General features: G+C 41.5%; 1 protein-coding gene across 5 annotated transcripts in view; it reads right to left on the reverse strand.

The window, feature by feature from the left end:
• The window catches only part of SFSWAP (splicing factor SWAP), a 579,257-nt gene that overhangs the window by 306,654 nt on the left and 244,959 nt on the right, over positions 1-27,644 (reverse strand). For all 5 annotated transcript variants that reach the window (XM_078667992.1, XM_078667991.1, XM_078667989.1 and 2 more), the window contains exon 11: positions 15,977-16,175. In XM_078667992.1, coding sequence (XP_078524118.1) covers positions 15,977-16,175 — 199 coding nt within the window. The remainder of the gene's footprint in view (positions 1-15,976; positions 16,176-27,644) is intronic.

The following is a 27,644-nucleotide window of genomic DNA, read 5'->3' on the forward strand; positions in this document are numbered from 1 at the left end:
ATTTAATGGTCAATAAAAAAGGTTTTATATCAAGTACATATAATTATGCATGGATATAACTTGACAAAAGTTAAGTGGGAAAAATAAAATTAAATCTTCAAACAGCTACTCATTCAGAGGGTCTGACTACCCGCAGGAGCATCAATCTATTAATCTGTAGATGCGGTCCACAAATCGCTCCCCGCACTTAAAAATAAATAAAAATTACTTAATTATTCAATGGTCATTTACTTCAGCTGACTCCCCAGGAAAACATTCAAATTTAACTTCTTCTATTTGAGAAACAGTGTGTCCAGGAAAGCCTCACTAGCCATGGACATGGAAGGTTAGCATTCTAGTTGTTCATTAGAAGACTTTGCTGAAGCCAGAGTAGAGCACAGAAAGCATCTGAGTGGCTGCTGCTGTTGGAAGCATGCTACACTCAGCATGCCAGAGCAATCTTCCTACTTGGTTCACATGGATAAGTAAGATATCTGGCACTTTACAGAACACATGTTTCATTTTGGCTCTCATGAATACTAACTATAATTGCCATGACAAAATTAAATCCCTCATTTTGTTAATTTACAGCCGACTCCTCCATGCGAAGTTCTTTGAACAGCTCTTATTTCTGCAACAGAGAATTCAGGTGTACCTTACTTCTGTCATAATAAATGTAGTGTTAGCACTGAGCTGGAGTAGAAAATTGGGAAATTAACGGACATACTGCTGCTGCTGGAGGAGTTTCCCTCAGCGCGTCAGACTTTTCTCTTACAAGGATGAGGAAGATAATTGTGAATTAACAGGAAATGTGTCAATTTTAGCTTCTAAATCACGAACTGTAATTTCAATAAGATGAGTGCGACACCACCGACAAATGATTTATATTGAAGCTAGAATACGTCATCATCTTTTCAATATGTACCTTTTTATGCCCTTCATCACCAGGCATTCCGTTCAATCGAACCAAAATGGAGGTGCAAAACCCAACCGGTCTGGTTCATGTAACCGTTCATCTAAATAGTATCATGAATTTGAATGGCGCTCCAAGCCTTTGCAGTGTGATGTACAAAGGCGACAATGCCCAGAGGGGAGGCACTTCCAAGCAGTTACTGGCTGGAAGGGAGAGGACTTCTGGACAAGAGTCCAGTCAGTCTCGACTTCAGTGTGTCCACAGTGGGCGGAATATTCGAGTAGCTTTACAGCGCTTCTGCCTCAGGATCGATCAGTGTTAAAGCCCACTTCCTCTCCATAGATGCTAAAGGGGCTTTGACTGGTGCCATGCACTCGGCAGCAGACTCTTCTGTAATCTTAAAATCTGCTCTGTGGTCAAGTGGGATCCGGAATAAATCGGGGTGAGCTACGGCCTGGGATCAATGCTGGATCAGAGCTGGCCTGCAGATTGCAAATACATTAAAAAAAACATTTCCTCAGATACTTTTTGAGTTGGGAAAATAGAACCACCGATTACAGCTTCTGTAAAAACAATAACATCTGCCGGCTAATTCATTTTATTTAAATGAACTTTAGCTTTGAAAGCAAGCGTGCAAATAAACGAGCAACGTCGTGAATGAAAGGTGTCGTAGTTTGAAAGAGTCCTACAGAGCGCTACACGGAAGGAACTGAACCCCCAAGACCTCCCGACGCCAGAAAAAGAGCACTTAAGCCAAATGCTGAAATCATAAACCTTGTGTACGATTCATAACCAGTGGTCTCCACAAAGCAATAAAAGAGCGCGTCAACGAATGGCGTCCGCGTGATGCACTCATTGACCATTCAATGGCGACCTCTTGAACAGCGCGCTGCTGGGCGGCGCTCACACGACCTGATGGAGTTTATCAACCTCAAAGCAGTGCGAGTGAATAAAGGACACAGGGAACACACACTCGGCACGTCCCTCAAACACTCGGCGCGTCCCTCAAACACTCACCCGGCACGCCCCTCACACTCACCCGGCACGTCCCTCACACTCACCCGGCACGTCCCTCACCCGGCACGCCCCTCACACTCACCCGGCACGCCCCTCACACTCACACTCACCCGGCACGTCCCTGATGGAGCGAGATAGAAAACAAAATTTTGTTTAAACTCGTGAAGTCACATTTCCATAACATGAATAATAATATTAATGATTTGTGATATGTCGTGCTAATACAACTTAGATTAAACTTTACACATGGGGGGATTAACATGTGTGCTCATAAACGTGCATAATTGTTGCATCTTTTTGTTCGTGCAAAATAATAAAATAATTTATTGTTTTCGTTTTTGTCATTGCTAACTGCTGCAAACTTAAAAGAAGCATGTGCTTGTTTTGCTTTTCCTTGTCTGTGTGATGTCATTTCCACTATTCTAGGTGCATATAAGTCTCATGGATTATTGAAGACTGGTAGATATAAACGCTGCTTTATTTGTTTGCATTGGCTAGGTAACATTTGATTAATCGGGTGGGTTAATTAATTAGTAAATCTTGGGGTGGATACAGAATCTACATTATTTCTTACATTAATACTTTTCTTGTGTTTGTTTTTTACTAGAAAGCATAAGTTGCCTGCTTTTGGGCCTAGTCTGCTCGAGCTACAAAAAGCTGAATTTTACTTCTGCAAAAGTCACGAGACGCCCATTCTGAAATAAAATGTTCGTCAAAAGCTGCGTTCACAAAGCAAAAACTGACGTGCTATCATCATTCTGTCGGACATGGCCAAGGTCGAAAAAGAACATTTTGTCAGCCCTTAACTTGGCATCCGCGGAAGTCAATTGGAAGCAATGAGACATTTGTAGCAAACCTAGGAAGCTCCTGGTTGCATACAGAAAAGACAATGGTCCTTCAGAAAAGTGACCTAATGGAACTTTTGAAATGTGGGTGACATGTCACTTGTCACTCTCAGCCAATGGGACGTCGAAGATTTCTGAAAACTTTCCTTTGCGTAGTTTAGTTAGCGTAGAAAGGTATAAAAAGTCATGCCCCTAGGGATGGGCTGGCTGCTGCTTTCTGACTTTCCGATGAGGGTGAAGTGCTGTCGGACATTGCGTGGAGCACGTAAGAATCCTCAAAGAACTTTACTTCAATTTCTATCTATTTAGTTCAGTTAGGGACTTAGGTTTTAGAAATGCTAAATTTTAAATATTCACTTTAAATTTGATTTACTTGCTTAAATTGTATTTTTCTCACGTTTCTTTACAATCATGCTTGCTTCAATGCTAATAAAATTCATTTATAAAACTATCAACTTATATACCATAATTTAGTAAATAAAATCTTACTTTTGACAAACAAGCTGGTCTTGATTATTCAGGAGTGTAGGTTACTATTAGCTAGATCACGTCGCCAATGGTGGTCGTTTAAATGGTTAGGTTTTATTCTAATGACAATATTCTTTCCGCAGATGTATAAAATTGTATATAGTTTGTAGATAATGTATATATAGATTTAATCTGACCACCTGATTCAGTAGGCCCAAAATATGTCAGGTTTATAAATGGGTCCATATTTAGTATAAAATTTTGTTTATAGGTTATGAAGTTGGGTAGCGTTGTTTATGATATATTTTCTATAGGCCGCTGGATCAATTCTCTGGTAGCAGAAATTGATGGTTGCTAAGGGTAACCAAGGTAATATGTTGGTTGCTAAGGGTTACTAAAGCGTTATGGTATGGAAATAGGATCGATGTTTTAACACATGTTAAGTTAGTTTTTCGTGCTATCTGTAAGCTATACCGGTATAGATTGTGTGGCGAGAAATTAGTCACGCAAGCCATCTGTTCTGTTTGTAGTGATATCGCCGAGTATCACAAGAGGTATCGCCGTGTACCATAGTGTTGTCGCCGAGCAGCACAGTTTTAGGGCTAGGTGTGAATCTTGTATAGTGAGGGTTTTCTAAGAAATTAAAGCAGCATGAGAATAGGGACAAAGCGCCTTCCATAAAACTCACTGTGATAAGAGTATTAGTTATATCCGAGCTTGAGTGAAGGGTAAAGTAGCGTCGGTGCATGATTATCTATAAACAGGTTAGAGTCCTGTACGGGTACATGTTTCATATCTATAAACAGGTGAGAGCCCTGTACGGATAACGTCGTTATTTTGCTAACGGTGCATGATCTCTATAAACAGGTGAGAGTCCTGTACGGATTTCATGTGTGTTTGAAATTAGGGAATTTTCAGTGTGAAAGTGCGAGTTTGATTTGTATTTTATGTTCAAGTGGAACTCTTAGAACTGTCACTTCGCGGTGGGTTCAGAGCAAAACGAGTTCATAATTATACGTGTTAGAAGGGTGGGGTAAGGGTTACTCTACTGACAATTGAATATTATCCTTAGTGTGAATAGCGCCGTCTATTCCGAAGTGTGGATACTTGAATGTATGTAAACTATCCTAAATAGTGAAACGAACAGATGTTGTCCTTATAGTCATTGTTAAGAATTAATTTACACTGAAAAGTGTTCTTAAAATGGCGCTGTGAAAAGATTTTGTGAAGGAGGGGTAAGCGCCAGGAGTGAGAAACGAGAAACCGCAGCTGCTGTGTACGTCACAGAGCCGCGCTGGGATTGGGTGACCTACGTCACAAGCTATATTCTGATTGGCTCTTGAGTCTCTGACAACCTGTGAGCTGATTGGTCCTTCAGAAAAACTCCAATTTTATTGGTTGAGCAGAAAAGTGACGTAGCTCAACTGTCATTGGCTTGTTGGTGTGTTTCGCGCACGGATTGGTTGTTTTGCGGAACATCCCGGAAATATTTTACGAACGATTTTGTGAATTAGATTTAACTCTTAAAAATGAGTTATCATTTTAAACATGTTGAGAAAAAGCCAACTTTATTTCAGAAATTTAAGAATTTATTTTCACCTGACAAGAAAATCGAAACGCGAGGTGGTAAATTACTTCATAAGTATAAAACACCTGCAGCGTACATGGAAGGTGAATATGGATATCATACTGTCTTATGGTTCGATAGTTGGAAACGGTATACTAAGAACGACGGTGTTTTAACTTGGCCTGATGATGGTTCATTTAATGTAAAAGTTTTGAGAAATTTACGAGAGAAAATGAACGCTCTTGTTCCGAAACCGAGACCAACTCAATTTGAAGCTTTAGTTGAGTGGGAAGACGAGATGTATCAATTACAAAGAGAAGCTAGTGGAATTAAAAGACCTTCTAAAAATCCACCTTGGAGAATAGAAACTCATGAAGATAGATTATGAATGTGGAGACAGGGAAACATGAGTGAAGGATTGTATTTAATTCAGGAAATGGTAATGGGTACTCCTACAGGGAAATCTATGGAAAGTGAATCTGAGGATGCAGTTATGGAAGAAATATATACAACTGCTAGAAAGAATCAGCCTTTGAGACCTCCTAGATCATGGTCTACTCCGGTGGTTTCTACCGAAACTTCACCGAGTGCACCTCCAATTAATGAAGCTCCTAAACTTTATCCAAATAATTGTGAAATCATTGAAACTCCTAGAAGACCAGAATTTGATAATGCTCGAAATGAAGGTAGACATTTTACAATGGCTCCAAGGGCAAGAGAAGCTCCAAAAGATTATACAAGAGAGGCAAGAAATGTTGAAGATGTTGATTATAATGAATATTTAAAATCTAAAGAAGAATTAATAAAAAGAATGACAAAAGGCATGGAAGCTGTGACAGTTCCAGTAACGATTGGTCCTGTTCAGCCTGTATTTGACCAAAAGGAAACAAACAAAACAGGATTAACTATTCCTTTAAATACAGAAATTCAAAAGGCTGCTGAAAAATTTTATTCAGACTTATCTGAAATAAACTCTTCTAAATCGAGAATGCCTGATTTAACCTTTAATGAGGATTTATCCCCAAAAACACCAATGGGTGCTATATCAGATATAGGGAGTCCTGAAGACAGGATAACCACACCAAAGCTTGATGTGGCCAAATTAAAAGCAAATATCGAAGAATTAATAATTGGAACAATTGGTCCAGATAGTTTAAATTACTATTGAGATGATGAACTACTGTTCATTTGTAAAAGCATTCAGTGGAAAACAAAAAATAAATATGATCAACTAGAGGATCTAGCAGCAGAACTTGAAATCGATGTGAGCAAACAAAAGAATTTTGCGAAACATTACAGATTAGACTTTTCAGAAAGTGACATTGAGAGTTTGAACTCAATGGGAAGAATAGTACATATAAAGGATTTGATTGTCTATATCAAAAAGCTAGGAGAACTGAATAAATGGAGAGTAAAATGGACGAAAAAGAAGGAAGATGAAAGATTGGAAAAATTGTCAAAACAATTTCCAATGAGAGAAATTGCAGGTGGAGGATATGTTCATGTCCCTTGGTCGAGACAGGACATTCTGTTATTTACAAATGACTTTCCAAAATTGAGGGAAAAACCAGTTGAGTGGTACAGGCAAGTCGATAGATTTATCAAAGTGTCAAAAGTTCTGTGGATTGATTTAGATGGATTTTTTGACATTGTCGTTCCATCAGATCTTTGGACAGAATGCAAGATATCGATTAGTTGGCCAAAAACAGAACCTGAACGAATCAAAGAAACAGGTGCTCCAAATCCACTTGTAATGGATTTTTATGAAAAAGTGATTGTTTGGATGAAAAATAAAATTCCACCCAAAGAAGTCGATTGGGTTAAAATAGAAAGGACAGAACAGGAAACAAAAGAATCAGTTCATTCTTTTTATGAAAGACTACTGTTAATCTTTAAACAATACAGTGGTTATGAAAAACTAGACGAAAAAGACATGAGCCATTTTGTCTATAGATTTGTTTATGGACTAAAACCTGAAATTGGAGAAATGATCAGAAATAGTATTGTCGGATGGCAATCACTATCTGTAGATGATATTCTAAGAAAAGCTAAGTATTGCAGTGATGAAATAGAAGTAAAACAGAAAAAGCTCAAGGAGAAAGCCATGTGGGCTCAGGTAAAAGTGGCTGAGCAACAAATTGCCAGCATGGGTAATAAGAACACTAATTTTGTTCAAACTGGAAATACAAATCAGATACAAGGAAAGTTTAAAAGTAATAATTTCCCAAAGAAATTTAGCCCAAAGATCGAAGAGTTGAAGCAAAGATTACCTTGTTTTAATTGTGGCGAAATTGGACATTGGAGAGACGAGTGTCCTCATCCTCCTAAAAACTTAAAGAATCCCTTATTGAATCCACAGATGCAGAATGGTGTTGACCTGCAGCGACAGCTACAGATGCAACAGGGGTTAAACTAATTAAATATTCAGCGACAGTTACAGCAACAACAACAGGTGAATAATCGTCAAGACCAATTGCCACAACCACCTTTTCCGAATTGTGGGGGAGTTCAAAAATATAATCCAAACGTGGGATTTCAGGGAAGTGAACAGGTAATAAAACCACAAAAACAGCAAAAGCAGCAAAGAATTCAAATGCAAAATGCTTCACAACAGTTTTTATTAACAGAAAGTCAAGACAGCGATTCTGATGATTATTGCTGACGGTGCCCGAGAGAGGAGGAAGAGTGTGTTGTTGGAGCCACTCTTGAGGTTGACCAGTCTGGTCCTTTTGTAAACGGGAAAGTTAATGATGTAGACATCACTTTTCTAGTGGACACTGGTGCTACCCGTTCTACTGTTAGATCAGTGGAAATTGAAAACCTACCTCTCTCTGGGGATACCATCCAAGTTGTCGGAGTAAGTAATCAACAAATTAAAACTGACTTAACTGATCCAGTACCAGTTGAAATTGGAAATTACAGAGACAAACACAGATTTGTGGTTTGTAATAGTAGTCCAGTGAATCTATTGGGCAGAGACATCCTATGTAAAATGAATTGTAGAATATATTGTTCTCCTGATGGAGTTGAGTTACAAACAATGGAGGAAGATGGTTTATACAGAATGACAATGATGATGATGGAAGCAGAAGAAACAAAATTGTTTCCTGCATTTGAAGAAAAGGATTTACCTGAAGAACTCAAGGAAACAGTGAAATCTGAAATATGGGATTTTACTGGAAATGAAATGGGTCTGATGAAAAACGTAGATCCAGTAAAGATTACATTGAAACAGGGAATAGAATTTCCAAACATTCCACAATATAAAATGAAAACAGAAACAATTGAAGGTATTACACCTATAATTGAAAAATTAATCAAGCAAGGTGTATTAAAAGAAATGAAGAGTAGTCCTTGTAATTCACCAATTATGGGAGTTAAAAAGTCTAATGGAACATTTAGAATCGTACAAGATTTGAGAAAGGTTAATCAAATTGTCGTTCCATGTTGTCCTGTGGTTCCAAATCCAGCAGTAATTCTATTCCAGATTCCACATGATGCTGAATGGTATACAGTCATTGACCTTTGCAATGCATTCTTTACTGTTCCCTTACATCCAGACAGTTATGAAATCTTTGCTTTCAGATTCCAAGGTAAGACCCTCGGATGGTCAAGAATCCCTCAGGGCTATACAGAAAGTCCTTCAATCTTTAATGAACTGTTAAAAAGATCATTAGAAGACCTAGACTTACCTGGTAGGTCTACGCTAGTGCAGTATATTGATGATTTGTTAATAGCTGCAAAGACAAGAGAAAACTGTGTGACAGACACAATAATTCTGTTAAATCGCCTTGCAGAAGAAGGACATAAAGTGTCCCCAGCAAAACTACAGTTTTGCAAACAAGAAGTAAAATATCTTGGTCACAGAATTGCAAAAGGAAAAAGACAAGTAACAATAGAGAGAATAAAAATGATTCAAGCAATGTTACCACCAAGAACACAGAGACAGGTCAGAATGTTCTTGGGAATGGTAGGTTACTGTCGTCAATGGATAAGTGGATTTTCAGTAATTGCAAAACCACTACAAAGACTGACAAAGTCAGATGTAAAGGATCCGATTATTCTCAATGATGCTGAAATGGATTCTTTTGAGAACCTGAAAAAGAGCTTATGCCAAGCTCCTGCTTTAGGTATGCCAAATTATGAGAAAGATTTTGAACTGTATTGTAGTGAGAGAGAAGGATGTGCATTATCTGTGTTAATTCAGAGACACGGAAATTTAAAGAAACCTATTGCATACTTCTCTGCAGTTCTTGATCCAATTGCAAAAGCATTACCAGGTTGCTTGAAAGCAGTTGCAGCTACAAGTATTAGCCTCGAACAAAGTGAGGGGATCATTATGGGATTTCCTGTGAAAGTTTTTGTGCCTCATTCAGTAGAAATATTACTGACAAGAGGTAAGACTCAGCATTTAACAAGTAGCAGATTGACAAAGTATGAGAAAATCATACTAGGAGCAGATAATGTTTCGATTTCAAGATGTTTAAATCTGAATCCTTCTACATTACTGCCTGATTCTGAAATTGTTGATGACATTGAAACAGAACATGAATGTTTAGATGTCATGGAATTCTGCACTAAACCAAGAAAAGACATCAAAGACAGACCTTTGTCTGAATCAGATTTTGTCTACTTTGTAGATGGCTCATGCTTAAGATCCAAAGGAGGTGTCTTAAAAGCTTCATATTCAGTTTGTACAGTCACAGATGTCGAAGAAGCATCATGTCTTGAAGGAGTTCGTTCAGCACAAGTTGCTGAATTAATTGCTTTAATTCGTGCATGTGAAATATCAAAGGATATAAGAGTTACCATCATTACTGATAGTCAGTATGGGTACGGAGTTGTGCATGATTATGGACAACTTTGGTCACAGAGAGGATACATGACATCAGCAGGATCACCAATTAAAAATGCAGTTTTCATTAGGAGATTAATTGAAGCAATACAATTGCCAAAAGAAATCGCCATTGTTAAGTGTGCAGCGCACACTAGAGGAATTGATTATATTTCCAAGGGAAATGCCTTCGCAGATGAAACAGCTAAATACTGCGCAAGGAAAAATTATTCTTACAATCGGGAGAGGAGTAAAGAAACTGATTCAAATTCATTAATGCTAACAACAGTTGTAGAAACATGGCATGAAATTAGAGATTCACAAAATGAAGCAGAAGATGAAGAAAAAGACTTGTGGTTAAGATCAGATTGTAGACCACGTGAAGAAGATGGAGTGTGGGTTTACAAAGATGGCAGAGTAGTCTTACCAAATTGCTTGATTGCTGACATGGCCAGATTATATCATGGTCCAGCACACCTGGGAAGAGATTCTATGGTTAGACTTTTCAGAGAAACATGGTTCAATACTAAATTTAGAACTATTGCAGAATCTTTTTGTCAAAGGTGTTTATCATGCCAACAAATGAATCCAAACAGAAAATCAGTGGTGGGGACAGGAATAATTGGTCGAGAGGGTGGTCCCTTTACCAGGTTACAAATGGATTTCATTGAAATGCCCTTACACAATTGTTTGAAATATGTGCTTGTAATTGTTTGCTTATTTTCAAGATGGGTAGAGGCTTTCCCTACACGACATTGTGATTCAATTACAGTAGCAAAACTAATGCTCAGAGAAATCATCCCAAGGTACGGTTTTCCAGTCACTATTGAGAGTGATGGAGGAAGCCATTTTGATAAACTGATGAAGTTAATTTGCGAAGCTTTGAGTATTGAGCAGAAAATACACTGTGCATACAGACCAGAGGCATCAGGAGTGGTTGAACAAATTAATGGAACAATTAAAAATAGAATTGGAAAAATGTGTCTTGAAACAGGTGTAAAGTGGACTGATGCTCTTCCACTTGTTTTGATGTCATTAAGAAGTACACCAGATAAAAAGACAGGTTTGAGTCCTCATGAAATTTTAATGGGAAGAGTTATGAGGCAAGCTTTTGTACCTGTAGGTAAACTGTTGAGCATAAATGACAGTGCTATTTTGGATTATTGTAAAAGGTTATCTGATATGGTAACTTCTGTGTCTAATCAGGTGGGAACTGAAGCACAATCAGATGAAAAAGTTTTGACACATGATCTGAGACCTGGCGATTGGGTCAGAACGAAAGTACATCGGAGAAGGAATTGTCTAGCTCCTAGATGGCAGAAACCTAGGCAGATAATTTTGATCACTACTAATGCTGTAAAGTGCAGAGGATTGAAACGCTGGATTCATCCTAGTCATACTATTCCAGTACCAACTCCTGAGAGTTCTGATGTTGAAAGTGATACCACAGATGATTCTGATTCTGAAGTAGAAGGCGAAACAGAAGGTGAAATAATTCCAGATTCTGAAGATCGACAAGAAAGTCGACATCTGGAAACTGTGCCAGTGAATGGAAATTTGACAAGAAAAGACTAAGAAATCATTGAAATAGATTCTGAAGGTGAAGAGAATCTGTTAAAGGGAAAGATAACTGAGGATTCGGTTGTCTCTATTGAAGACAAAGAAGCAGAACAAAAAGAAGTTTCAGACCAGGAGAGTATCGAAAGGCAGAGAATAAACTCTGGAGTAAGGAACAAAAATCCGAAATCTGGGAAGTTGGGGGTAATTGAGGAAGAGGAGGAAGAAGAATTACCGAGTACCAGTGATGGAAGACAAAGTGAAGTTCCTGAAGGAGTGAAATTGCCGAATAGAGAAGTTCCTGAGTCAATTGAAATTTCAGACTACGAAACTGAAGAAAGTGACGTGGATGGTGAAAGTGAAAACAGAAAGAAAAGGACTTGGAAGTCAGAATCAAATAATTCTGAACCAAAGAAGAAGTACGTGAGAAAAGCAGACTACTGGCCTGGTGGAAGATTGAGAGTCAGATTGATCAAGAAACCAAAAGAACAAGTTGAAGAAATCAGTAGTCAAAAGAGTCCTGGAAAAGAAGTTGGAAGAAAAATTGAAGTGATATCGAGAAAAGGGAAGAGAATAGTAAGACCAAACCAAAAATACAAGTCTCCTGAGTGGACTTACTTAGTAATTCCACCTGTTATTGACATATATGATAGTAGTGAAGAAGAAAACGAAATCCAAGAAATTAGTGACAATGATTGAAGTACAGAAATATTAAATTGGCAAAAGGCTGAAGAAAAATTGTTAGTTGACACAAGGTCGAAGAAAAACTGTTTAGTTGAAGAAAACTTATGTATGACATAAGGTCGAAGAAATCTTGTTTAGGGTCTTAAAAAAAAATATATATATATATATATATTTTAAAAGGGGGGTGTAAATATAAATTTAGAATTTTAAAATTTATTTTTAATTTTTTTAAGGCTAAGCTAACCAAAAATGCCTTATGTTAAGGAGAGCACTTTAAAGTGTTCTGTTTTTAAAAGATGCTGTAAGATGACTCTGGTGTGTCTGCTCATTTAAATTCTGCTCTGGTTGATTTTAGCTGTGATTATCCCTTTGGAGATGAATAGAGAATTACACAAAGTTAACATAACAAGCAAAGCTCTGGTTAGCCAAACTAAACATAGTGCGTCTGCAAAAGTTATTGATCATCAGCCTAACATTCATCAAGATAAATCAATTGGTGATTTTTCAAGTAATACATTCACAAAGCTATTGAGTGAATATGTTAAGGTAATGGATGCAAAAGACTGCTACGTCTGCGTTAAGTTACCTGCTTCTGTTTCTGAGGGAGTAACATATAATATGCTTCCTCTCACTTATGCTGTAACATGTAGTGTGTTAACTAGTTTATTTTATCAAACTGGACGTTTAGAATATTACTATTCAAATTATGATGAAATTTTTGCAAATATTAAGATTGAAAATGCTTTAAATAAGCATAAGAAAGCAAAGCAAATGAGAGAATTTTTCCTTGTTACTAACGAACTTACTTATGAGTATGCTTATAAAAATAATCTAACTTGCAAATTAAGTGCTGAAGGAAAGAAATTTTTGAATATGGTTGAGGAGAGAAGAGCAATTTATAAGAGGAATGAATTAGTCAAGCAGACTAAGTCAAGTTTCTGGCAGAAAGAGGATGAGAAGTTAAATGGCAAAATGCTTGAAAATATTGCAATTCACATAGACAAACCAGTTAGTGGAAAGCTTTGCATTAGAAGAGATAATACACTTTTTGATAATTACTTTGTAGGTGCAAGTAACTGTGAAGATACTTATCAGATTTTGGGAGGTTGGGGATTCAAAGGTGGAAAGGATCCAATCTTTCCTGGGATTTATTTTGTTTGTGGTGACAAAGCCTACTACAACCTTCCAGACCACTGGTATGGAACTTGTTATGTGGGAATTGTTTTTCCTAAAGTGTTTCATGTTGACAGAGATTCAGAAGGATTGTTTAAAATTCATAATTATGTAAATAGAGTTAAAAGAGAAACTTTTACTGAAGTTCTGGGAGATATTTTTCAAGCAGTAATACCTTTTGTTGGTATAACCTTAAATGCAGGGAGAATTAGAAAATTATCCACTATAGTTGATAGATTATCAACTGACACAGCTGATGGGTTTCAATTAGTAAATGTTGAAGTTATTGCAATTAGATCCATGGTAATTCAAGATCGCCTTGCTTTAGATATACTCCTAGCAAAAGAGGGAGGAGTCTGTGGCATTTTACATGTACAACATTGTTGTACATATATACCTGACGAAAGTAAGAATATTGAAATGTACATTAAGAATATTACACAAATGCATTCAGAGATAATTCCTTTAGAAGAAGATGATTTTACAGGGAAACTTTCAAAAAGGTTTCAAGCAATTAAAAACTGGTTTCATGATATCGGAAGTTCAATTCTTGGCAAGATTTTGGCACCTTTGATTATAATAATATTCATTTTTATTTTGACCAAAATAGGTTGTTTGTTACATAAAAGAAAGAAACAGTTGAAAGAAAAGAAAAGAATCTATAAACTTAGAAAAGAAGAAGAAAGGGAGATCGAATTACAGGAGTTACATAGAGAGCGTTATGCTAATTCCAAAGATTATGCAGAAACAGACTTTTAGGTTTACTGATACAAATGAATTTGAATCGATTTCTTAGAAATTTAAATTACCAAAATTTTGAGTGCTGGTGTGGTGATTTGTTAATCACCAGATGAGGGAGTTGATGGAGCGAGATAGAAAACAAAATTTTGTTTAAACTCGTGAAGTCACATTTCCATAACATGAATAATAATATTAATGATTTGTGATATGTCGTGCTAATACAACTTAGATTAAACTTTACACATGGGGGGATTAACATGTGTGCTCATAAACGTGCATAATTGTTGCATCTTTTTGTTCGTGCAAAATAATAAAATAATTTATTGTTTTCGTTTTTGTCATTGCTAACTGCTGCAAACTTAAAAGAAGCATGTGCTTGTTTTGCTTTTCCTTGTCTGTGTGATGTCATTTCCACTATTCTAGGTGCATACAAGTCTCATGGATTATTGAAGACTGGTAGATATAAACGCTGCTTTATTTGTTTGCATTGGCTAGGTAACATTTGATTAATCGGGTGGGTTAATTAATTAGTAAATCTTGGGGTGGATACAGAATCTACATTATTTCTTACATTAATACTTTTCTTGTGTTTGTTTTTTACTAGAAAGCATAAGTTGCCTGCTTTTGGGCCTAGTCTGCTCGAGCTACAAAAAGCTGAATTTTACTTCTGCAAAAGTCACGAGACGCCCATTCTGAAATAAAATGTTCGTCAAAAGCTGCGTTCACAAAGCAAAAACTGACGTGCTATCATCATTCTGTCGGACATGGCCAAGGTCGAAAAAGAACATTTTGTCAGCCCTTAACTTGGCATCCGCGGAAGTCAATTGGAAGCAATGAGACATTTGTAGCAAACCTAGGACGCTCCTGGTTGCATACAGAAAAGACAATGGTCCTTAAGAAAAGTGACCTAATGGAACTTTTGAAATGTGGGTGACATGTCACTTGCCCCTCTCAGCCAATGGGACGTCGAAGATTTCTGAAAACTTTCCTTTGCGTAGTTTAGTTAGCGTAGAAAGGTATAAAAAGTCATGCCCCTAGGGATGGGCTGGCTGCTGCTTTCTGACTTTCCGATGAGGGTGAAGTGCTGTCGGACATTGCGTGGAGCACGTAAGAATCCTCAAAGAACTTTACTTCAATTTCTATCTATTTAGTTCAGTTAGGGACTTAGGTTTTAGAAATGCTAAATTTTAAATATTCACTTTAAATTTGATTTACTTGCTTAAATTGTATTTTTCTCACGTTTCTTTACAATCATGCTTGCTTCAATGCTAATAAAATTCATTTATAAAACTATCAACTTATATACCATAATTTAGTAAATAAAATCTTACTTTTGACAAACAAGCTGGTCTTGATTATTCAGGAGTGTAGGTTACTATTAGCTAGATCACGTCGCCAATGGTGGTCGTTTAAATGGTTAGGTTTTATTCTAATGACAATATTCTTTCCGCAGATGTATAAAATTGTATATAGTTTGTAGATAATGTATATATAGATTTAATCTGACCACCTGATTCAGTAGGCCCAAAATATGTCAGGTTTATAAATGGGTCCATATTTAGTATAAAATTTTGTTTATAGGTTATGAAGTTGGGTAGCGTGGTTTATGATATATTTTCTATAGGCCGCTGGATCATCCCTCACACTCACCGGGCACGCCTCTCTCACCCGGCACGTCCCTCACACTCACCCGGCATGTCACTCACCCGGCACGTCCCTTACACTCACCCGGCACGCCCCTCACACTCACCCGGCACGCCCCTCACACTCACATTTACCCGGCATGTCACTCACCCGGCACGTCCCTCACACTCACCCGGCACGCCCCTCACACTCACCCGGCACGCCCCTCACACTCACACTCACCCGGCACGTCACTCACCCGGCACGCCCCTCACACTCACCGGGCACGCCTCTCTCACCCGGCACGTCCCTCACACTCACCCGGCACGTCCCTCACACTCACCCGGCACGTCCCTCACACTCACCCGGCACGTCACTCACACTCACCCGGCACGCCCCTCACACTCACCCGGCACGTCACTCACCCGGCACGTCACTCACCCGGCACGCCCCTCACACTCACCCGGCACGCCCGGCACGCTCCTCTCACTCGGCACGCCCCTCTCACTCGGCACGTCCCTCCTCTGCGAGGACACAGTGCGGTTAAGGTGCCTGTCCACACCTGTGGCACGTACCTTTCATCTTGCCGTCGTTGCAGGCCTTCGCCAGGGGGTCCTCTACTTCAGCCTCAGCAGCCTCTTCTTCTTCTGGGTCGTCATCCGTCTCCTCCACATCCTCTTCCTCCCGAGAGGCCGTCTCTTCCACATAGGCTCCCTCTGGAGGCGCTTCTCCATCTGCACTCTCGGACGGGGGCACTTCGGCTTCGGTCTCCTCCTTCGAAACAAAGATCTGTGTCTTACAATCATGCAATTAAACAAGCAGGCTACGTTTGACGATTCAAGACAGATGGACAGGGTACCAAAGCACAAACATCAGTGGTGAGTTGGAAATGGAACTTGTGTGCGCTCGAAGGACATTGAGCGAGGCTGAGCAGCTTTTAGATCACAGCAGCTCTTGCTGCGCTCCTGCTAAGCACAAACGGGTGGCTACCACCTTGAAGGTTGTAAACCTCTTGGCTAGACTCCATACACCAGGCCAAACACATTTGGAGCCCCCCCCCATACCTCACCGACAACAAAACTATTCAAACTAACTACACACACACGTGTAATTTGGGTCTATATTGCAAATGAGAAGTTATGGAGACATTTATAAACCAGAATGCGGATTGCCACCAGGTGGCAACTTAGGATTGTATTACACGTTACTTGTTATTACATTTTAATATTACATGATCTATTAAATGATTTTAGTACTCTTTAAAAAGACAGCATTCATCATTTTCCTCGGAGGCGTCGAATGTATTGAAAAATGTGTTTAAAGCAACAATGTGTATTATTAGAAGCAACATTTTAAACGAACGTACACTGTATATAAATTAGACACTGATTCTGAAATATGCTTTTCTTTTGTAGTAAATTGACACAATAGAGTAGGTTTAACGACAACTTTATAAAGAATGAAAGTAAAGTGCAACATGGAAAGAGTGATAGGTTTGGCGGAGAGGATTCTTCATTGAAGTTTATTTTCACACACTGGGGAGGGTTCATTGGTAGATGGTTGAACCAAGGATCGGACGTCACGACTGCGCTTTGTCAGGTGCGGCGACTAATGTTCTAATCGCAGTATCATCATTGTGAAAGTTGTATTTGAAAACAAACACACACACACACACCCACACACACACACACCCACACACACACACACACACACAAAATAATGTTATTAGTTAAGTGAATTTCTCAGTAAAAACAACATTTTAAAGTGAAAAAAACACAGAAATCCAGCAGCACCAACTATAACCTGGGCCCCTGGGAGGCACTGCTTATCACGCCGCATATGCCATCACTGCTGTTTTTTAACACCATTTATGACATGTAATATTATGTTAATTTATTATGCACTCAAATCTCCCCCGGAGGGGTATCGCAGGGTGGGGCCAAGACATACTAACAGGCCGAAAGTGGACTTAAAATAGGTGGGTCTTAAGCGCTTTTCTGAAAAGGGAACGATTTTTACAGAAGGAGTAGTTTCTGTCCTGTAACTCCAGTTCTGTAGTAGGGGTATCTCTGTTATAGTCATAATCTAGTGAATAGTCCTGCCCATGTGCGCGGACCCCGGAGCAATCAAAAATAATCTCTTAAATTGTCAAAGCAAGCAGAACTGCACAGACACCTAAGAGAGAATTTAAAGACAGATAATGCAGCCTATATCCACAGGCTACACTGTCCAGTACTTCGACTAGAAATTCCACCAAAAATCCACAAACAGCACAGCCTGTCCAGGGTTTTCTTACAGAGAAAACCTTGCCTGTAACAGCAAAACCCTCTGGAATGATAGAGAGGAAGAAGTGGACAGACAAGCCCCATAGGCTGCCATTATGTGGCTCAAAACAGGATACTGTGCCTTTAAGAGAACTTTCCAGAAGCCTCACAGTATCCCAGAATGCACTGCAGGTCCCTTTTACTTCCAGTTCTTTTTGCAGGCGTAACACGCCAGACCCGTAGTATTTCTTACATGAATCTCTCTCTCCACCGGGGAGGAGGGCGGGCGCTTATGACTATAACAGAGATACCCCTACTACAGAACTGGAATTACAGGACAGAAACTACTCCTTCTGTAGTAGGGGATCTCTGTGTATAGTCATAATATAGTGAATAGAATGGCAAGCCCATCCCCACACCAAAGCGGCGGTGGAGAAAAGAGAAATAACACCACTACTGTGCGAACAGATTTCGCAGCGAAGCCTGCCCAACCCGAGCATATGCCCTGGTCTCAGTGTCCAGACAGTAATGCTTAAGGTATGGACCGACTTCCAAGTGGCTGCCTTGCAGATTTCTGCAATTGGAACACTACGGAGCAAAGCAGTCGTGGCAGCTTTGCCCCCGGTGGAATGAGCCTTAGGTTTACCCCCTAAGGTCTTATCAGCCTTTTGGTAACACAATTGTATACAGGACACAATCCACCTCGAGATGGACTGTTTAGAGGTAGCAAGACCGGTCCTGACTGATTCATAATTGATAAACAATCTGTCTGACCTACGAATATCTTCGGTTTCATCCAGATACAAATTTCAACACCCTCCTAACATCCAGGGAATGCAGAGACCTTTCCGCTGGAGATGAAGGATTCTGAAAAATCGTAGGCAAAGTTATAGTCTGGTTAACATGGAAGTCAGATATAACTTTTGGAAGAACTTTAGGGCGAGTACGCATAACAACCGTAGCAGCATGAAATACAGTATAAGGTTCTTGGCAACACAACACCTGAATTTCCCTCACCCTGCGGGCCGATGTAATGGCCACAAGGAACACCGCCTTCCAGGACAGGTGCTGCAATGAAGCCTTATGAATAGGTTCAAAAAGCTCCTTCATCAATCTGGACAGCACCACGTTCAAATCCCTTGAAGGCGAAGGAAGCCGGAAAGGTGGGAACACTTTCTTCGAGCCTTCCAAAAAAAAACCTTTGATCACAGGGATCCGAAAGAAGGAAGTCTGTGAAGGCCATTTCCTGTAGGCAGTCAGCGCAGCCAGATGAACCTTAATGAAAAGGACATTAAGGCCAGACTGCACAAGGTGTAGAAGATACGGAAGGATGACATCTTCCTTACACGTCGTTAGGGCATAGTCCTTGAACTTGCACCAGATGCAAAACCTCTTCCACTTGTAAGCATAAGAAGTCCTAGTGGAAGGTCGCCTAAGTTCCTTCAGTATGTCCATACAAACTTCTGGTAGATTCAAATGGCCAAATTGCACTAACGCAGGAGCCATGTCGCCGAACTCAAAGACGAGAGGCTGGGGTGCAACATCTGCCCCCCCGGACATCGTGAGAAGATCCGGGCTGCACGGCAGCCGTATGTGAGGAAGGAGAGACCGGTGAAGCAGGTCCGTGAACCGCCACTGCCTGGGCCATTCCAGGGCAATCAGGATCATCCGCGCCCTGCACTGGGACAGCTTGATGAGTATCGCCGGAATCAGGGGAATGGGTGGAAAAGCGTACAGAAAGCTGATCGACCAGTTAATCCATAACGCATACCCCAGCGTCCCCTGCTGGTAGTACCTGGAGGCGAAGTCTCAGCATTTGCTGTTTTCGGCGGTGGAGAACAGATCTACGTCTGGAGTCCCCCACCTTGCGAAGACTTCTCCTAGTACTTCGTCGTTTATGACCCATTCGGGGTTTTCCTGAATCAGGCTGCTCAGTGTGTCTGCCTGAACAATCTGCACACCTAGCAGATGGGTAGCCGTGATCGTCAGTCCCCTGGCTAGAGGCCAGCGCCAGATCGCCTGCGCCTCCTGCGACAGAGTGCGCGATCTCGAACCCCCCTACTTGTTGAGGCAAGGCATCGTGGTCGTATTGTCCGTCTGTACAAGCAGAGAGTTGGTCTGGAAGGACGTAACAAACGCCTACAGTGCCAAGCGAACAGCTCTGAGTTCCAGGAAATTGAAGTGATACGTGGACTCAATCGGGGACCACGTTCCTTATATCTGTCAGTCTCCGGAATGCGCCCCGCCAGCCGTGGAGAGACACATCCGTCACGATAGTGTGTGCGGGAATGCCCTCATGAAAGGGAACCCCTCCGAGGAGATTCTCCGCCGAACACCACCACTTTAGAGACTGAAGAGCATGCAGAGACAGTCGTATCTTGTCGTCCCAAGATCCATTCCTCTCATCCCACTGATCCTCCACGCACTCCTGCAAAGGTCTCATGGGCAGCCGTGCGTGTGGCGTGAGGAAGATACAAGGGCCATCGACCCCAGTAGAGCAGACACCGTCCCCACTGTTGTAGATGGAGGGATCATAAGAGCCTGAGCTTTCCGAAGGGGCGATAATCGTCTCTCCTCCGAAGGAGACACGCTTGCTGACAGAGTATTGACGGAGGCTTCCCAAGTACTGTATGCACTGGACCGGAATCGGGACAGCCTTGGACATGTTGATGTGCAACCCCAGCTTGTTCAAAAGAACGCACGTCTTCTGGAAGTATGCTTGAGCTTCCGAGAAAGAGGAGGCCTTGATCAACCAATCGTCCAGGTACGGGTAGACAAACACCTCGTTTATCCTCAGGTGTGCAACTACCACTGCCATGTACTTCGAGAATGTTCTGGGCGCCGACGTCAGCCCGACTGGCAGTACTGTGTACTGATAATGATTGGCGCCGACTTGGAATCGCAGGAACTTCCTGTGTATGTGTGCAAAGGGCACATGGAAGTACTCATCCTGTAGATCTATGGCACAGAGCCAAACTCCCTGTTGCAGCTGAGGAAAAAACCTGATGCAACGATAGCATGCGAAATTCCTCTCTCTGCGAATCCACTTGGTTGCTTGTCGCAAATCTAGAATGGGCCTGAACTCGTTCTTGTCCTTCTTGCGAACCAGAAAGAACCGGGAGTACAGACCTCTTTCCCCTTTGAGACAGAGGTACGTCTCCTATCGCCCTTTTCCTTAACAGGATATCGCCTCCGCCTGGAGCTCGCGCAGCTGAAACCGCGAGCTGACCGGAGGAATTGCTGGAGAAGGACTGATGAACCGTAGACTGACTTAGACCCGGCCGGCCTTTGTTCGCCGATGAGCATCAAGCTCTCCCGCGTATGCGCACAATATACTTGTGAAGTATTAAAGGCGGCCCGGGACCATAGACAAACCCTGGGAGGAGAAACGCCGCTAGAAAGGGAAGAAGGCTTCAAGCCGTCCTCCACGCCCCAAACCTAAAGCCTTTCAAAAGTCTCCCAGTCAGACTTATGTGGGCCACTCACTACCCTCATGGCAACCCAAGGGTTGCTCAAAGAACGGGAGAGTAGATGCACACTGCTGAGCCTTAGGCTGCAGAGACGTCCGACGAATACAAGTATGGCAACGTAGGACAAACCCACAATACCTGGGGGTCGGCAGGAGAGAAAACTCCGCTCAGACACCGATGCTTAGACCTGAAACTATCAGGTCCATAGACTATCTCTTGTAAGGCTTCCCTCCTCTCTCTCGGCAGGGGAACCATTAATTCGTGAAGAAAACACCCCCACACAGGGATCTTACCACAACGGCCCAGCAACAGCGGGCCACCGCATGACGCCTACATGACGCCACCCCTGCGACTAAGTCAGGAGTACGTTCAAAGCCAGAACCTCCTAGCAGGTGGTAGCGGACCAAAGATAAGTACCACCAACCAGTAAAGAGTCGGAGAGAGACTCCCCGTACTCATGGAAGACGCATCCCTGGCAACAAGGCACGGGGAATCACAGACTGAGGGGCCAAAGGTCCCTAGGGTGGTGGATGGGAGAGGGAACCGAGAGAAATCCGAAACCTCCCCGGTGGTCTCACCAGTGGTGGCAGAGCAGGAGGCGACCTAGCCGATGAGTAGGTATGCGAAAACTCAAAACTAAGCAAAAGGACCAACGTCCCTCGCTTACACGTGGTGAGGAGCCACAGACTCCCCATCAGAAGGGTTCCTCGACGCTGATCAACTGCTCGGCGTCGTGGGTGGACGGTGCAAGGAACACAAAGTCCCCTCCTAAGCAGAGGGGGCTCACCACTGAACGAGGCCTGGAACAAGACCCAGGCCGCAAGCGCCGGCGAGTATACTGCGGCTGTCACCCATGACGTCGACCTCACTACGACGTCACCATCACTAAGACAGTGACTGTCTCTACGACACCAACACTCAGACGTCAAAATGTCACTACGGTGTAAAACCCCGAGACGCCGAGCCATCCATAACGGTGACGTCTGGACCCAACGGAAGATAGCGGAGCCCAAGCGACCAAAGCCACAAAAGGAGCATCACCGCTCCATGACGTCGAGGCATCTCCGCGACGCCGAGGCATCTCCGCGACGCCGAGGCATCTCCGCGACGCCGGGGCATCTCTGGGGCATCTCCGCGACGTCGAGGCATCTCCGAGACGTCGAGGCATCTCCGCGACGTCGAGGCATCTCCGCGACGTCGAGGCATCTCCGCGACGTCGAGGCATCTCCGCGACGTCGAGGCATCTCCGCGACGTCGAGGCATCTCCGCGACGTCGAGGCATCTCCGCGACGTCGAGGCATCTCCGCGACGTCGAGGCATCTCCATGACGTCGAGGCATCTCCATGACGTCGAGGCACTCCATGTCTTCGACGCAGACCGGAACCGCGTCATAGCTCAGACGTGCCCTTACCGGGGAGAACCCCAGAGTTTACAGCATGGGACTCGGTAGAGGACCCACCCTCTCCTTACCCAGAGGCTGAAGATGCCTTTAAACTCCTCTGTTCCAAACCTGGGAGCCGTAGCCTCCCAGAAAAGAAGTTACAGAGAAGACAGGTGTCAAAAGACACAGGCAAGCACAGAATACAAACCCTGTGAGCTTCAGCTTTGGTCTTTAGTACAGCTGCAGACAAAGCACTTGTCAGACTAGAAGTAGTATAAGACAAGAATACTGCAGAAATTCTGCCAAAACAGACAGCAGAATGTAGATAAAGGCCAAAGACGTCGAGTGAAGCTGTAAAAATCCAAATTTATCACAAAAATAATATAGAAAAATCTCAAAAAAGAAGAGCTAATGCTCCAGGGTCCTGCTAGCAGGAGCCGGAAAAAAGAACTGAAAGTAAAAGGGACCTGCAGTGCATTCTGGGATACTGTGAGGCTTCTGGAAAGTTCTCTTGAAGGCACAGTATCCTGTTTTGAGCCACATAATGGGAGCCCATGGGGCTTGTCTGTCCACTTCTTCCTCTCTATCATTCCAGAGGGTTTTGCTGTTACAGGCAAGGTTTTCTCTGTAAGAAAACCCCGGACAGGCTGTGCTGTTTGTGGATTTTTGGTGGAATTTCTAGTCGAAGTACTGGACAGTGTAGCCTGTGGATATAGGCTGCATTGTCTGTCTTTAAATTCTCTCTTAGGTGTCTGTGCAGTTCTGCATGTTTTGACAACTGAAGACAACTGAAGAGATTATTTTTGATTGCTCCGGGGGGCCGCGCACATGGGCGGGACTATTCACTAGATTATGACTATACACAGAGATCCCCTACTACAGAAGCATAATTGCAGAGGTAAGTTCTTCAAGCAATGAGGGGCAAAGAAAGAGAAAGATCGACAGCCTGCTCTGGCCTTCTTAAACTTGGGGACTTTGAGCACGGCCTGATCACATGATCTTAGCAGTCTCGCAGGAGTGTAGAGCAGAAATTGGGACCTTGACCATGGAGAGCACGGTGGCTTAGACAGCATATTTTAAAAATGATTCGCTTTCTCACCAGTAGCCAATGTAAAGACTTAAGAGGAGGGGCTGTTGCCGTGCCCAGAGAGAGGTTACATACGAGACTTGAGGCGGTGTTCTGGACAACCTGAAGTTTAGAGAGTGGATTTAATTTAGAGAGTGGATTCTAATTCATGGAGGCCAAAAGCGAGTTGCCGTAATCCGGACAACTAATAACCAGGGCCTGCACAAGGGGTTTTCTTGAGGAGAGTGGAAATAAAGGGAAAACTCTTCTCAGTAGACGTAACATATGAAAACATGAGCCAGTAATGGCCGAGGTGTGTGCTGTCATAGAGAGGTATTGGTTCAGTCAGACTCCCAGGTTGGTTACCACCAGTTTGGGTACATGGAAAGTAGCCAGCTCTAAAGGCCACCAGTCAGAAGCCCACAGAAGTTGGGCTTGTCCGAATAACATGATTTCTGCTTTAGAGGGGTTGAGCTGAAGTCTATTTTCCAACCTCCAGGTTGTTATGGCTTTCATCCTGGAGAAGAACAAAGCTTTCGATATATTATTACCAGTTGGTCTGGTAAGACAAATGAAATACAGTCCAACCCATGGTAATTCCAAGGGAGAGATGCACAGTTGTAATATAGGCACATAAGAAATGCCAGACATTGCTGTGATTATATATATATATATATATATATATATATATATATATATATATATATATATATATATATAACATCTCAAATGACATCACTGATGACATCTCAAATGACATCACTGATGACGTCACTGATCACATCTCATTTGACATCATTGATCACATCACTGATGACATCATTCATGTGCTAATACGATGAACCTCTTCAGACTCTAATATAACCTTAGATACACTCAGTGTATACAGACACTCACACACTGTCACTCATCCATGGAGTTACTCACACACCTAGTCAGTCATGCAAAGAATCAATCTCACCTCCATTTCCTCAACTATACAGTTATACACACCTTACTTATTCAAACATATACTAACACATATTTACTCTCTTATACAATCCCTGATACAAGTTCACAATGATCCATACAGCCACTCACACATTCACTGGCTCTCATGCACAGTTATTTATATATGCCAACTCTCACATGTACTGTGTTTTACATATGTACTTACTATGACATGTAGCATTGAGATATCCATTCACTCATCAATACACTCATGCACACAGTCAACCGCCCATGTAGCTGTTTCCACATGCACTCTTGAACTCATACACCTAGTGAATCAACTGCTCACACATCTATGCACAGAGTCACACACCTCCCAGCCACCCCAACACACAATCTCCCATACAAATACTTGGGCAACCAATCAATAACACATATAGCCTCTCGTATAGCTAATGATCAACACATGCAGCAGTTTACACCACAACAGACATACTGATGCACACATTCAGACAGTTTAGTCACTAACCCATGCATTTAGTACGACACATTTATTCACTCACTCATACAATCAGTCACGCACCTACTAAATCCTTCATCCAGACACTTATACATCCACTCATTCTTCAATATGTAAAACCTATTTAAACTTTACAGAAACACACAGTCACTGGATGATGTCATCAGCGATGTCATTTGAGATGTCATGAGTGATGTCATCAGTGATGTCATTTGAGATGTCATCAGTGATGTCACTGACCATGTCATGAATGATGTAATATGTGACATCATCAGCAGTGGATTGCGGGTGCGCGAAATATATAGTTAGTGCAACTAACTATATATGGGAATTTCATTGGTTTTGTATGATTAAAATATTCACCTAACTATATATGGTCTCACACCTATGGTTTTTTCATTGAATTTTCAAGGTTTTGTAAATGCAAATACCTAACTATATATGGTCTCAAACCTATGGTTTTTTCTGTGAATATATATATATATATATATATATATATATATATATATATATATAACATTTCTATGGCAAAATGAAACCCCTCATTTTGTTCCTTTTCAAAATAAATGTATTAAGTGTTATCACTTTATTCCAATCAAGATGACTTCAGGTGTGCCATACTTTTGTCATAAGTAAGACTGTTAGCGCTCTAGTTGTTCTTTAGAACACTCTGGGACATTCTGTCATTGGGCTATAGTTGGGCTACATCTGGCTGATATTTGGGCTACATTTGTTTTTTTTTTGTCTCTGGTGGCCTTCTTTGGGCTACATTGGGCTACATTTGGGCTCTTTTGTCTCTGGTGGCCATCTTGGGAGACTGCATATCAGAATTTTTTTAATGAAATATAACAGGATTTGAGAAGTCACTCAAAATGTGCCCTAATTTTTCTTTCTTCAGCACTAATCATAATTTCTATGGCAAAATGAACCCCCTCATTTTGTTCCTTTGCAAATTAAATGTTTTAAGTGTCAACACTTTATTCCAATCAAGATGACTTCAGGTGTGCCATACTTTTGTCATAAGTAAGACTGTTAGCGCTCTAGTTGTTCTTTAGAACACTCTGGGACATTCTGTCATTGGGCTATAGTTGGGCTACATCTGGCTGATATTTGGGCTACATTTGTTTTTTTTTTGCTTCTGGTGGCCATCTTTGGGCTACATTGGGCTACATTTGGGCTCTAACATATATATAGCCCAATGTAGCCCAATATATATTTTTTCAAAGTTAATTTTCGTAAAAACCACTGTAGCACATATCGTGAGACATAGCAAAGGCACATCGGGCTACCAGTCCCTACAATTTTGCCAAGTTTGGTGAAAATCCATTCAGCCGTTCGGGTAAAAGTGAGGCCAACCGCCCTATGGAAATTAACATGGGGAAAACACGTTTTGGGACCCCCCTTTTTTCTCGGCCCCCGCTTGAGGTATCCCCCCCCAAACTTTCAGGGAAGGACCGGAGAGTAAATGTGCCATTTTCAGGTAAGTTTCAGCCAATTCCGTCCATCAACGCCAAAGTTATTCAACATAGAATTTTGAAAAATCCCATAGGAAAAAATCCTAACTATATATACCTACTGGCGACCGCCAGTAGGTAATATATATATATATATATAAATATGTATGCACACACACACACACACATTTGCATATTAGAGGATATGGAAAGAAAAAACCTCAGGATGTTCTAAAGGAAAGAAGATTCATAAAAGTGAACATCCTTCGTAAGAGAAGGAGAGATCTCTGCAGAAAATACTGGGGATGACCGTTCACACCAACCCCCTCGGGTTCAATAATCTGACACTGCCTTCCAGACCACATCACAAGCAGTGCACATAGCACAGCCATATCCTAATAATGCCAGTAGGCCACAGAACCTCCAGAAACAGAGGAAAACCGTTAATAAAATACATTTCTAGTGAAGACAATATAGCTTGAAACTGCCAGATGTAGCATCTCTCAGAAGAGACAGACATCTCAAGGAAGGCAGCCCGGCAGCGGCAAAAACAGCACAGCTTATTACAGTAACATAATCACCCTAAGGCGGGGTTAACGGCAACAGGACCCCCCCAAAAGGCTACCACAAAGGAAAAGTATGGCCATGAGCCCACAGCAATGTCCCTTAAAGAGCACATAACTGAGTCCAAGAAGGACTAGACTGTATATCCGAGTGATGCCCATACAGGCAGGGTACTCGGGTAACTATACACTAGTAACCAAATAGCCCACGCAAGTGGAACGCATAAAAAGCTATACAATAGCAAACAAATAGTCCAAGTAGGGTGAGAGGCATACCAAGAAAGTATAAACTTTTGAGACTGAGCTCCTCATCAGAGTAAAATAAAAGAATACACGAATGTATTCATAGAGTAACAAGGAGAACTAAAAATAGCTATGCAGCCGGAAAGAATCTGAATAGCAAAATAGGTAAATCCGGTTGCCAACATTCCGCAATTAGGAAGAAGTAGTTCTTAATACTTTAACACCACAAAGTGCAACAATAGTAGAGGCAGGAATTAAGTCTTTTACCTAACCTAAAGATCCACGACCGTGGCTATATGAAAGCAAAAGCAAAAGACACTTAAAAATCGTTCTATCAATAGAGAGATCAACA

The sequence above is a fragment of the Lissotriton helveticus genome, chromosome 11, assembly GCF_964261635.1.
Source record: "Lissotriton helveticus chromosome 11, aLisHel1.1, whole genome shotgun sequence".
Classification (NCBI taxonomy): Eukaryota; Metazoa; Chordata; class Amphibia; order Caudata; family Salamandridae; genus Lissotriton; species Lissotriton helveticus.